General features: G+C 36.8%; 1 protein-coding gene across 1 annotated transcript in view; it reads left to right on the forward strand.

The window, feature by feature from the left end:
• LOC126975442 (DNA replication licensing factor Mcm2) overlaps positions 1 to 14,454 on the forward strand; it is a 31,938-nt gene that overhangs the window by 9,130 nt on the left and 8,354 nt on the right. The window contains exons 5-12 of the mRNA XM_050823334.1: positions 2,079 to 2,571; positions 3,330 to 3,533; positions 5,550 to 5,781; positions 6,111 to 6,202; positions 7,361 to 7,446; positions 8,641 to 8,808; positions 11,895 to 12,056; positions 13,655 to 13,802. Of these exons, the coding sequence (XP_050679291.1) occupies positions 2,079 to 2,571; positions 3,330 to 3,533; positions 5,550 to 5,781; positions 6,111 to 6,202; positions 7,361 to 7,446; positions 8,641 to 8,808; positions 11,895 to 12,056; positions 13,655 to 13,802 (1,585 nt within the window). The remainder of the gene's footprint in view (positions 1 to 2,078; positions 2,572 to 3,329; positions 3,534 to 5,549; positions 5,782 to 6,110; positions 6,203 to 7,360; positions 7,447 to 8,640; positions 8,809 to 11,894; positions 12,057 to 13,654; positions 13,803 to 14,454) is intronic.

The following is a 14,454-nucleotide window of genomic DNA, read 5'->3' on the forward strand; positions in this document are numbered from 1 at the left end:
GATACTGACAAAAGGACTGTACGGAGGATGGCCCATCAGCTCAACGTTTTCCTGCTTCAAAAAATCATTTGTCTCCGAGCCGTATGAGAGCTCACATTTTCGTGATGTAAGATGATGCGACGTTTCGGGTTATTTTTTCGGAGTTCGGCTATCATTTCTGGCAAACAAACCGTGATATACCATTCAGCGGTAGCCGTTCTGCGATCCTGTAAAGGAATTGTAGCAACATGTCCCTTTTTCGAGACAAACGTAGCGAACATTTTCTTTGACAAGCTGCGGGAGCAAACCACTTTCGTTGGTTAGACCTCGTCTTCGAAGACCCAGACTTCTGACTGATGTTTTCTTTCAGGTTCGTATCTATAAATCCATGATTAGTCACATGAGACGATATTATAAACGGCATTTGAATTCCCTCCGTTGAAGCGTTGCAGAGTATTTCGGCACCAATCTACACGAGTGCCTTTTGCTCCTCGTACAAATAGTGGGGTACCCATCGGGAAACTAGCTTTCTTACACAAAGTTCATTATGTAATATCGACTGAAATGCACTCATTCCGATACTGATAACAGCCTGAATCTGCTCGTATGTCACATGACGGTCAACTAATACCATAGTTCGCACAGCTGCGATGTTTTCAGGCGTGACCGCTGTTCTTGGTCGACCTGCAGAAGAAACAGTGCTGAGCGACACACGACCGCGTCGGAATTCGGCATACCAGCGGTATATTGTCGTTTGACTCGGTGCTTCAACATCATAAATCGAAACAAGTTCGCTGAGACATTGATTTTGAGATAAGCCGCGACGAAAATTGTGATAAATTATGGCACGGAAATGTTCACGCGTGAGCTCCATTTCTGTCAACGACGTGTCAACTTTAAACCAACATAGCTTTTGATTTTGATTTTTTTTTTATTGACTGAATATCATTAAGATTGTAGGAGGCCAGTATTCAAATTCTAAAAAAGGTTTTATTTTAACTCAATCGGAAATATTCTATTCCCGATCATTTCAGTGTGCCAGTCGTATATGTAGATGCTAGATAAGAGATATTCTGAAAAAGGGTTGGATTAAGTTCAAGAAGATCCGCAACATCTGCCCATTTTTCTGACGACAACCTTGATTAAATGTATGTAAACAGTTGTCAACTATGGTCTGACTGCAGAACTGATTTGTTTATGATTATCCATGCACAAATTGGCTCTGCTATATTATTATATATATGTGATGTTGCCTATTCTTCTTGTTTAACTATAATACTTTATGTGTGAAATATATACTGGTCTCATCAGTAACATATAGTATTTATGTTTTACTTGAAACTACAAAATATTTGTAAATGATAAGGCTGTGTTGCTTCTCTTATTATGATATTAGTAAATGTGAAATGTGCCTTTAGACAAATGTTGGCTGACAGTATGGTATGTTCCCTCTCGCGTAAGAAGAAGAATGTAGCGGGATTGTAAACTCTTTGGTCTTTACAGATTTTGTCTCCCCATTGATTATTGCCACGGGACCTCTTCCGTGAAACAGACTATACAGATTGTCTTTCAACAAAAGGCTAGAGATTTCCTTTCTGATCTTGATTCTGTGTTGTATGATTTCCATTATGGAGCCGCTATTTTTCTGTTATTGCTTATTGTCTTCCCGTTTATATTTTTAGTAAACGTTAAATATCGAGGACAGAAATTAGTTTGTAACTCTATAGTTAAATATAAGATCATAATAATAAAGAAAATTTACCAGTGGGAGGCTCCTTTGCATAAGATGCCGTCTAGATTATTAGAACTACAACGGCGGCTATTTCTGCCGTGAAGCAGTAACAATAATGTAAACATTATTGTGTTTCGGTCTGAAGAGCGCTGTAGCTAGTAAAATTACTGGGCAAATGAGACTTAAGATCTTATGTCTGACGAGCGCAATTGTAGTGCCACTCAGAATTTTTGGGTTTTTCAAGAATCCTGAACGATACTGCATTGTAATGGGCAGGGTGTATCAATTACCATCAGCCGAACGTCCTGCTCTCGTCCCTTATTTTCATAAAAAAAAAACTTTTTTATTAAACCATGTTTATTTTCAGGTTTAAAAATTTTCTGCGAACATATACAAACAGTAAAGGCCAGTATGTCTTCAAGGATCGCATACGGCGCATGTGCGAACTTAACCAGGCATCATTTCACGTCGAGTTTGATGTTCTTGCCAGACGAGAGCAAGTATTAGCCTATTTCTTGCCGGAAGCGCCATTCCAAATGCTGCAAATATTTGATGAAGTTGCCAAAGCGATTGTGCTTCAGATATTTCCCAGTTACGAACGAGTTACTTCAGAAATTCACGTTAGAATATCAGATCTGCCTTTGATTGAGGAATTGAGGACGTTCCGGAAACTGCATTTGAACCAGTTAGTGCGTACCCAGGGTGTGATCACTGCTACGACAGGAGTGTTACCACAGCTGTCTGTTGTCAAGTATGATTGTAATAGATGTGGATATATATTGGGGCCGTTTGTGCAGTCACAAAACTCTGAAGTGAAGCCGGGATCATGTCCGGAATGTCAAAGTTCTGGTCCATTCATGGTAAGTATTGTAAAAAATACATTTCAGTGTGTATGATTGGTATTTTACTTCACTTCAGCCCACATCATCAATTACTGTTAGTTCTTAATATCCCTATTTATTAATTATAAAGCTCTTAGCGACAACATTTAATCCCAATTTCTTTTTCGGTTAACTTCACTCTCCAACAGAATTAAAGTTCCATTTTCCATAGTATGGATTATAATGATACCCTGAGTATGGTAGATGGGAATATTGATGATTATTGTGTCCACTTTCGCATTTTGGTGGGTGAGAAAGTTTGACTATTTCAATCTCTTTTGACTTTGCTTATATTTCAAATTTATTATTCGAGTTAAATTTTAAAGGAATGCCTTGATACTGCAATAATTTGGCATAAAAACCAGATTGTCAACAAACTGCTGCCTGTACTTTAGGTGGTGGTGCTAGGAAACACTTCTCTTAAAGAGGAAACGACTATGCGGCCTCTCAAGTGACCACAGCACTGAAGTCTAAGAGTAGGATGCAGTGAAGAAACATGTATAAGACTGTGACCCAGACCCTTGACCAAAGTGGATATGATCTTCAGCAATGAAGAACATGATAAAAAGTAGAATATATTTATGGCGAAAAATGAAACCATGAATAAATATCTTTTACAAACAAAACTTATAATCATAGCTATAGTGTATTTGTTTATACTAAAACTTGAACATTCAAATATTGTATGAACTTAAGACATATTTTTAGTTTAACTAAATGTACTTTATTTTGTTCAGGTAAACATGGAACAAACAGTGTATAGGAATTATCAAAAGGTCACAATACAGGAGTCTCCGGGGCGGATCCCAGCTGGTAGGATACCCAGAAGTAAGGACTGCATTCTGCTCTCAGACCTCTGTGATAGATGCAAGCCAGGAGATGAAGTTGATTTGACCGGCATCTATACAAATAATTATGATGGATCCTTGAATACTGAACAAGTAAGTCAGTTATCGTGACTAAGATAGATACGCATTTTATTTCAACTACAATGTAATGTGGTTATTGAAAAGCACAGAGAAATTCATATCAATTTGAACTAGGGATGGGCTAACTTCGTTTTACACTCGGTTTAACCAAACTAAAGCGGCTTCAACAGAATTTTAGCAGTTAGACTTAACTTAATAAGAATCCGTGAGATAAATAGAGTGTAGGGATAAATCGTTTAAATCACGGAAGTCAGATTCAATCAACTATGTCTCAGATTACATTATGTAAAATTACAAAACACATGTCACAAAGTTCTTGAATATTCTAGAAACAACTACCATACTATAGAAGAACCACAAAGAAAAAAGACTCCCAATCCCAAAGAAACTATGGCATCTGGTTATTTCGGCCTGTGTCATAGTAAATCGAACAGTTGATCAAACTATTTTAGAAGCATTTAGTAACAAATTTGTTGATGAATTTAAAGACTCTTAATATTACGAAAATGTCAAAAAAATACTTCCTAATGAAAATGATTATTTCAATAACAGTGATGTCAGTATGTTAATTAGGAAAGCTATACAGCTTACAATAAATTAAATCATAAATAAATTAAATAGTTCCAAAGCTCCTGTGAAAAAGGTGTAGACATTAAGTAATATATCATAATAGTGGTTTGCTTCACTGATATACTTATTAACACCTGCATAGAAAGAGGAATGTGTCCAAACAAACAAAAACAGAGTTGTGTTCCACAAATACATAATAAAGGGAAACATATATCATCACATAATGTTTTCCACCAGTATGTGTTGCCAGTGATGACTTACGGTGTGGTCGCTAACTATGGGCCTTATGAGAAAGCTCATGGTCGCTCAGAGGGCAATGGAGAGGGCTATGCTCGGAGTTTCCTTGCGAGATCGAATCAGAAATGATGAGATCCGTAGGAGAACCCAAGTTACCGATATAGTTCAAATGATTGCGATACTGAAGTGGCAGTGGGCAGGGCATATAGTTCGACGGACAGATGACCCTTGGGGCAGTGAAGTCCTCGAATGGCGACCACGTATCGGAAGACGCAGTGTTGACAAGATTGACCGAAGATCGCCGGAATACTTTGGAGGAGGGCAGCGCAGGACTGATCGTTGTGGAGATTGTTGGGGAAGGCGTTGGTCCAGTATTGGACGTCTTAATTAATTAAGTAATTAACCTTAATCCTTATAGTGCTGGTATGTGTGGCCCAATGTAAAAATACCGTGAAAGTTATCTACTGAATATACTGTGTCAAAGTAAACGAAAGCTACTACAGATTAATCAATATGTTATGTTTTTAAAATGATAACCCTCACTTCTAGGATTAATACACAAATAAAATTTGAAAAACAAAAATTTTATGAACGTTATCAACTGTAAAGTAGATGCTGTAGATGAAGCCACAACCTGAGAGTTGAACAAAGCAAACAGAATTTTATAACGAGGCGGTACTCGAACGGTTAGCTCAGTTGGTTAGAGCACCGGCACGGAATGCCGGAGGTCGTGGGTTCGTATCCCGCATCGTTCATAAAATTTTGTTTTTCAAATTTTATTTGTGTATTAATCCTAGAAGTGAGGGTTATCACTTTAAAAACATAACATATAATTTCCTAATATGCAAATATTGGGGTTGAGCAGGTTATCAACTGTTAAGTAGATCCTGTAGTTGAAGCCACAACCTGAGAGTTGAACAAAGCAAACAGAATTTTATAACGAGGCGGTTAGCTCAGTTGGTGAGAGCACCGGCACGGAACGCCGGAGGTCGTGGGTTCGAATCTGAAATTTTGTTTTCAAATTTTATTTGTCTGCTACAAATTGTTTGAAAGTAACACAATCGAAATTATTCTTCCTTGATGAAAGAATTCTGTTGATATAATGGAAAATGAATATTGGATGGACAACCAACCAACTGTTTGAAAGTGAAAACTTTAACTTGTTTACAACAAATTCATTCTAATATTTTTTTAAATGTACATAAATTTGTTTTGTTGCAGGGCTTTCCCGTATTTGCTACAGTCATAATAGCCAACTACATAGTAGTGAAGGATTGCAAACACATTGTTGAATCACTTACCGATGAAGATGTTGCACAAATACTTAAGTTGTCCAAAGATCCAAATATTGGTGAGAGAATTATACAGAGTATAGCGCCCTCTATATACGGACATGAATATATAAAGAGAGGATTGGCACTAGCTTTATTTGGAGGCGAACCCAAAAATCCAGGTATTAATGATTTTATGGTTTCCGTCTTAGTCAACCAAGTCATTTTTGGAGGCTAAATAATAGTGTTGTATTTAACAACTAGGTAACTAAAAATTACTGATGATATCATAGTATTTAATTGTGGAACTTTAAGGTTGTGTTAGTTGTATCTCATGTGCATCCAATTTACATTTAAATAATTACTTGAATTTACTCGCTTATCTCTTTGTAAAATGTTTCAATTCGCAATGAGTAGTAGTAGTAGTAGATTCTATATTGTAAATATTAACTAAATTTATTTTTGTTGTCCACCATCAGAATCTATAATCAAAACCATTTGTATTGTTTAGGTGACAAGCACAAAATCCGTGGTGATATTAATGTACTGATTTGTGGAGATCCCGGTACGGCTAAGTCTCAATTCTTGAAGTATACAGAGAAGGTAAGTAAATACTGTAATGAACATATAAAAGATGCTATGAGATCAACATCTAATATATAAAATTCTCGTGTCATGGTGTTAAACTTTGAACTCCTCCGAAACGGCTTGACCGATTCTCATGAAATTTTGAGTGCATATTGGGTAGGTCTGAGAATCGGACAACATGTATTTTTCATCCCCCTAAATGTTAAGGGTGGTCCACACTAAAATTTTTTTTTAATTTTTTTGACATTTTTTTTTAATTTGTTTGATTATGAGTCAGCATTAAAAATACATACAACTTCAAATTTTCACCCATCTACGATCAATAGTTACTTTTGTATCGCGATTTTAATATCGGCAATACAACGTTTGGTGGGTCAGCTAGTAATATATATATTGTACAAAGTGACGAAAAGGGTGAATATTCCAGACACCATTTTGCAACCATTGAACAGTTAAGAGTGTTATTCTACCCAAAATTTGTAGCGTTTGTAGTATTTTTCTATTTTTTTTTATGAAATAGGAGGACAATCGAGCGTACGGGTCACCTGGTGTTAAGTGATCACCGCCGCCCACATTCTCTTGCAACACCAGAGGAATCAAAAGAGCGTTGCCGGCCTTTAAGGAAGGTGTACGCGCTTTTTTTGAAGGTACCCATGTCGTATCGTCCCGGAAACACCGCACAAGGAATCTCATTCCACAGCTTTGTAGTACGAGGGAGAAAGCTACTTGAAAACCACACTGTGGAGGACCGCCACACATCCACGTGGTGGGGATGATATCCTAACTTGTGGCGTGTCGTGCGAAGGTGGAACTTAAGAAATGTTTAAAACAAGCAGTAACAACATGTCAACAGTAAATCTATAGATACGTGGCCAGACAGATTTGAAATGAAGAAAAATTAAAATTACTTTACGTTATATAAAAAATAATGCTTTTGAAGTTATACTTCTTTTGGCGCCTTAGGGAAAAATGGTGGAACGATGGTGGAATTTGGCGGCGGTAATCAGGTTAAACAGCTCTTCGGAATACTCCCCGTGGTATATGCGGTAGAAGTTACACAATTTTACAACGGTTAATTATTTCGATGTAAGATTATTTGTGAATTTTTGGTCGATGGTATTAAAATTTGCTATAAAAATTCGATCTTAACTTACCAACATTTTTATTTTTCAGATCGCACCACGTGCTATATTCACAACAGGTCAAGGCGCCAGTGCAGTCGGTCTCACAGCATACGTCAGAAAGAATCCAACTACAAGGTAATACATAACTTTTTTATGTGAGATGAAAATTATATCATACAAAGATGTCATGTCATTTTCCTTTGGGCATCTGTTTCTATATTATACTCTTTATATTACAATGGGGCCCCCATATTGAAGGATTGGCGAACAGACTTAGTTCTGCAGCATACGCGGTTAAAAAGATTAGACAATTAACTGACATAGATACGGCGCGACTAGTATACTTTAGTTATTTCCATAGTATTATGTCCTATGGTGTATTGCTATGGGGCAACGCTGCCGATATTAATACAATATTTGTGCTGCAGAAGAGGACTATTCGCGCTATTTATAACCTAGGTCCTAAAGAATCATTGAGAGCAAAATTTAAAGAAATTAACATCTTGACTGTTGCTTCTCAATATATTCTTGATAATGTAATGTATGTTCATAGGCACATAAGTGAATTTGCCAGAACCATAATGTTAACACCAGGAACAGACATAAACTGATGATGCATACTACTCGGCTTAGTCGAGTTAGTAAGTCTTTTGTGGGGCGATGTATATGCTTTTACAACAAGATCCCAGAAAATGTTGAAAACAAAAGTGTAACGTTATTCAAAAGAATTGTTAAAAAACGTTTGTGTGGTAAAGGTTACTACAACATAAATGACTTTCTTAATGATACCACAGATTGGGAATGGAGTGACCGCCCTCAGGCTATTAAATAATAAGTTTAATTGTACAATATTACTTTGTAAACATATTTATTCGATGAAAAAAAAAAGCCCGCTGAGTTTGTTGCGCCCATTCTTCTCAGGCCTGAGGCATTCTCTTTAGAATGGGTGGTAGTTTTTTTTGACTTTCAATAAGTGATGTCACATCCTATTTTGAATAAATATATTTGAATTTGAATTGAATTTGAATCGGAATAGCCAGCCCACCCCTTACATATTTAAAAAATACCCATGCACCACAATGTGATAATATCTGAGCTAAGACATAATATCAAGAGAGTAAAGACAATATGTTATGTTTTTAAAGTGATAACCCTCACTTCTGGTGTTAATTACACAAATAAAATTAGTGATTTATCAACGAGTCGTCACCCGAACGGTTGGCTCAGTTGGAAGAGCGCACGGAACGCGAGAGCTCGCTGGTTGAATACACAATACAATAATAACTGCTGTGTTATGGTGCATATTAAATGAATACGATTGTTTTAAAGGGATTGGACGTTGGAAGCGGGCGCACTAGTGTTGGCTGATCGCGGCGTGTGCCTTATCGATGAATTCGATAAGATGAATGATCAGGACCGAACGTCGATACACGAGGCCATGGAGCAGCAGTCCATATCTATATCCAAAGCTGGCATCGTAACTTCACTGCACGCTAGGTAAACAATAGTAGATTGTTAACCGAGGCTCGAATGAATCAATTCCCGAGGTATTCAGACCGGCTATAGTCCGAGTAGGAATTGATTTTTTTACCCGTGTTAAACACTCTTTTTTTCATTTCGTATATGAGGAAAATAAAACTATTTGTTTATGTAAACTATTCATAGATAATATGTAATAATATTAGTAGTACCTATTTAAAATTAATTGTCAAATTAGGACAATTTATGTCGACTTTTTTAATTTTAAATATGGAACTCGCCGCGTAATTGTTGCGGCTTATTCCGCTCAAAGTAGTTTGTGCTAAGTTCACACTGGCTGTTTAGAAAGTCACATGGCCGCAGCATTTTTTTATTAGTTTCTCATTTACATAAAACTCTACACAGCTGACAGCAGTTCTATTTTTAAAGTTCATTCCGGCCCTTGGGTGGGAAGTAATTTGTATGAGTTTTTCCCTCTCTGTGGAGGGAGGCAACATTTTCTACCCAATAATCAGATCAAAACAACAATACTTTCCGAGTATGAGAAAAGAAAAATATTTTTTCTTGCTTACAATTATGTATTATGTGTTTAAGAAATGAAGTTGCTGTAGATAAATATACACTATAATATAATTAGTTAGTTCTTTTAATGAAAGAAGTTATACTATTGTCGATGTAAAATAAACAATAACTCAAGAAGAAGAAATTACACTTAAAACTGTCCACAGTGTATTATATATTATGTAGTTATAATAAGTATATAAACATCTTTTGATCAAACGAAACTTTACCTCCATACTGTTAGGTTTAATAATCGATAAAGATATTTGGAAAAGCGCAGTGCTTACTCAATGACATGAAAACACTGAAATAAATTATAAGGTACTAGCAGACCCGACAGATGTTGTCCCTACACACGTCTTAAATTTAAAAAATGGTCCAGCCGTTAGGAGGATATCACTAGCATTCACATGAGCAGGAGAATTATATTCGAATTATATATAAAGAATCTAAACCAATCTCAAATTCACTGGAACACACAAAAAATCATCAAAATCGGTCCAGCCGTAAAGGAGGTGGTTCAATTGTGAAATTAACCATTCTCGAATCCACCTGAAGACACACACCAATCTCAAATTTACTAGAACACAAAAAAATCATCAAAGTCGGTCCAGCCGTTTAGGAGGTAGTTCAATTGTGAAATTAACCATTCTCGAATCCACCTGAAGATACACACCACTCTCAAATTCACTAGAACACAAAAAATCATCAAAATCGGTCCAGCCGTTTAGGATGTGTTCAGTTACAACAGACGCACAAAATAAATATATATATTAAGATATTACATTGATATCTCACTAATTTGTTAGGTTCAAGTGCGGTTATTAGTATTTTATTTTTCCAATAAAGTCAAAATTTATGCCTGCAAGATATTTTAACCAGTGGGAGGCTCCTTTGCACAGGATTCCGGCTAGATTATGGGTACCAAAACGGCGCCTATTTCTGCCGTGAAGCAGTAATGTGTAAACATTACTGTGTTTTGGTCTGAGGGACGCCGTAGCTAGTGAAATTACTGGGCAATTGAGACTTAACATCTTATGTCTCAGGGTGACGAGCGCAATTGAAGTGCCGCTCAGAATTTTTGGGGCTTTTCAAGAATTCGGAGCGGCACTGCATTGTGATGGGCAGGGCGTATCAATTACCATCAGCTGAACGTCCTGCTCGTCTCGTCCCGGAATTTCATAAAAAAAATGTGTACAATGTCGAAACATTCTAATTGTAATCATATACTACTAATGTTTCACTTACAAAGAGGTTTTATGAAGTTATAGGTATTAAAGAAAATTACTGCGTGCTAAAATTTTTTTGATATTTAAAGTGGACACTTTCATTTCGAGTAATGCAAAAAATATGTTAATAATATGTAGACATTTTTTATGGATGTGGGTGTGTTTTGTGTCATTCTCTAACGGTATACCGTATAGATTGGATTAAAGAGGTTATACCAGACATAACCAAAAAATTGCTATACCCAGTTTTAGAACCACTAAGGCAAATAAGTAATTTTTGGGTAATTCTGTTAGATTCTATAAAAAGCTCCCCACGACCATAACAGAATTGCCTGACAAAACATTCAAGACATATATAAAAACGGTTTTAATGCGAAAAGGTTACTATAATATTAAGGATAAAGAAATTTGGAGTACAATATAGTCTCTGCGCCCCTGTAGCATCCACTGACGTATTTTTAATTACTTACGTAAGTTACTGTTTGACGCTTTTGCGCACTTGTGAACATTTTATGAGTATTTATAGATGCTTCATTTATAGCACACTAGTTACGTAAAGTACTTTTATCTACACCCATGCTTTAAATCCTCTATTAAAGATTTTGAAACAGTTAGCTTATTACCAACATTAAAACACCCAATGTCGTAATAACCATTAGATCATCCAAACGAGTGTTGTAATGTTGTACTGAATATCATAACAACACTCCTTGGTTTTTTTTTTCGATCCCTTCCCGCGCAAAGAGTTTGAACAGACACCCACATTCTTATTGCACGATGCGTGGTATTTGTATGAATTTCAAAAAAAGAACATTTTCGTTTACGCGCGCTCCACACTCCCAAGAACGTCGCACGCCGTAAAAAAAAGTAGGTTATTCGAATCCCCGCCATTTTTCTTCGATATTTTTATTGTTTTGTTTACAAAAAATAAGCGATTCATTTTAAACGCTGCAAAAGAACATTATATTCGAGTGAATTTTAATTATTGCACTATACAAAATGTAAATTACTACTGAAATAAATAATTGTTTCATTAATACTTAGGTTATTTGTTTATAATCAGTAATTAATGATATTAGGTAAGTAAGCTTACTGTTCCAGAATCTTTTAGAGGATTCATATTCTGGGTGTCGACAAAGGCTTGTATGCAATTGTTGATAATTAGGTATTAAAACACTCATGTGATACTATTACCACTTCACAATCCAATCCACATTCGTGTTTTAATACCCCTTATTACACAACAGTTGCATAAATAACTTGTAATGTACTAAGTAACTTATATTATTAACAATGTACTAACAATAATTCCAGATGTTCGATAATAGCTGCGGCCAATCCGATCGGTGGTCGATACGACGCGTCGCTAACGTTTAGTGAGAATGTCAACTTGTCTGAGCCCATACTGTCGCGGTTCGACGTTCTATGTGTGGTCCGAGACGAACCCGATCCTATGCAAGACGCTCACTTGGCCAAGTTAGTATACGCAATTAAGTTTAATAGAAATATAACTAATTATATACGCAGTGGTCGTCTGGAGAAATATTGAAATAAACAATTTGGGATTTATTACACAAATTAAATTCGAAAACAAAATTTATGAACGATGCGGGACTCGAACCCTGAGAGTTGAACAAGATTTCTGAACGGTACGTCGCGTCACTCGAACGGTTGGCTCAGTGGAAGAGCGCTCGCACGGAACGTTTAAAATAATAAGTAACAGTTGTATATTCCGTTGTTATATGAGCGCTAGTTTTGTGAATGTGAAGAGTACTGTTGGCTGAGCTATACAGCCTCACTTCAGCGGACTTTTTGTAGAGTGGACTGTGCATAAGACTAGGAAACTGGACCAAGGACTAGTAACTCCTGTCCTTGTTTGTAGTCCAATTAATTCAAGCGGTTTTTCCTTTGACAATTCGTTTACGGGCGGAGCGTGTTCAATTGGTATCAAACGCGTGCTCAGACCAGTGGGAGACTCCTTTGAACAGGATGCCGGCTAGATTATCGGTACCACAAGGGCGCCTATTTCTGCCGTGAAGCAGTAATGTGTAAACATTTCTGTGTTTCGGGCTGAAGGGCGCCGTAGCTAGTGAAAATACTGCAAACGAGACTTAACATTTAGTCTCTAGGTGACGAGCGCAATTGTAGTGCCGCTCAGAATTTTTATGTTTTTCGAGAATCCTGAGGGGCAACATAATAATAATGGGCAGGGCGCATCAATTTATGCGTAGAAAGTAATGCAAATGGCCGCCTGAGAAATAGGAAGTCGACGAGAAGGGTTGAGTTACTTTTTTATTATCCGCAAGTTTTGTCTTATTTGTTCAATTTTAAATGGTCATATTATATTCATTACATAATTTTTGAATATTTACATTTTGTGTAAATGATGGAAATTGATGGTGCAGAGTCTGGCATGATCCTTAGCGCCTAAATTATGTTTTGACTGTTGACACTTAACAGCGACATAGCACAGATAATACATATTTAGTTTTTCAAGATTTACGCATAATTCATTCCGTCTAACATCGTAAAAAAATAAAAATATTAGTCTATGGTAGCGATATTGATACGATAAACGATATGGAATACGAACAGTTGTTAGAGTAGGACAGGTGCGATATATTCGGAGTATTATCGTATCGTTCCGAATATATCGTTGTCGATTTTGCGAGTAGACCTCCAGAAATGAGGGGATCCGTAGGAGAACCAAAGTCATCGACATTGCCCAAATGATTGCGAAACTGAAGTGGCAGTGGGCAGGGCACATAGTTCGACGGACAGATGGCCGTTGGGGCAGTAAAGTCCTCCAATGGCGACCACGTACCGGAAAACGCAGTGTTGGTAGGCCGCTCACAAGATGGACCGACGATCTGGTCAAGATCGCCGGAAAACGTTGGATGAGAGCAGCGCAGGACCGATCCTCGTGGAACTCTTTGGGGGAGGCCTTTGCCCAGCAGTGGACGTCTTCCGGCTGATGATGATGATTATGATGACCAGTGTGACTGTCTGTCCTATTCCAAACAAAAATGCGAATAAACTTTTATTGAAAATCTAACTTTACTTAATTTCAACAGATTTGTTGTAAGTTCACACATAAAACATCACCCGACTCAGCGAGGCACTACTCTCGAGGATGCCAATGAAGATGATATAACATTGCCACAGGACTTGCTGAAGAAATATATTGTGTACGCAAGAGAAAACATCCACCCTAAATTACAGGTATAATATTATTTATATATTCTTACTCTCAGTGTGAAAAACACTTAAATGTCACCTTCCTAAAGCAAACTGGTTTATTCTTTACTCCAAACTGCAAAGTGTTCAAAACTTCTCGTATCGCTTTTTGTATAGCATATCTTTCACGTCTCCCCAAAAGAAAAAATCTAATGGTGTAAGGTCCGGGGATCTGGCCAGCCATCTAATCGGTCCATTCGTACCAATCCAAGTAGGAAAACATTCATTTTACGTTGTTCCTTTCTTTTAAAATACTATGTTACTTAAGAAGAGCTATTAGATTTTTTAGAACAAAACCAGTTTGGGTTTATTCTTTACTCCAAACTGCAAAGCTTAGATGATTTGGATGTAGTTCCTGAAAAACGTTCCAAGCTCAAACAGCACATTTAAAGGAATTCGTGTTTAAATTTTTAATAAATATGTATTAATGTATTCCATACATGTGGGTTGGGCTACTAAGTCATGATGTCATTTAAAGAGTGACAGTAGGGCTGCCGTTTTTTATTTGTCCGTTACTATGAATCACAATATGACCAGTTTTGTGTTCTTAACTCAATTTCGACATGATTGTGTCCATTTATGCGTCGAAAAAAAAATGAGATTGAAAGCTAACATCTATTTTGAGCAATGCACTCAC

The sequence above is a fragment of the Leptidea sinapis genome, chromosome 36, assembly GCF_905404315.1.
Source record: "Leptidea sinapis chromosome 36, ilLepSina1.1, whole genome shotgun sequence".
Classification (NCBI taxonomy): domain Eukaryota; kingdom Metazoa; phylum Arthropoda; class Insecta; order Lepidoptera; family Pieridae; genus Leptidea; species Leptidea sinapis.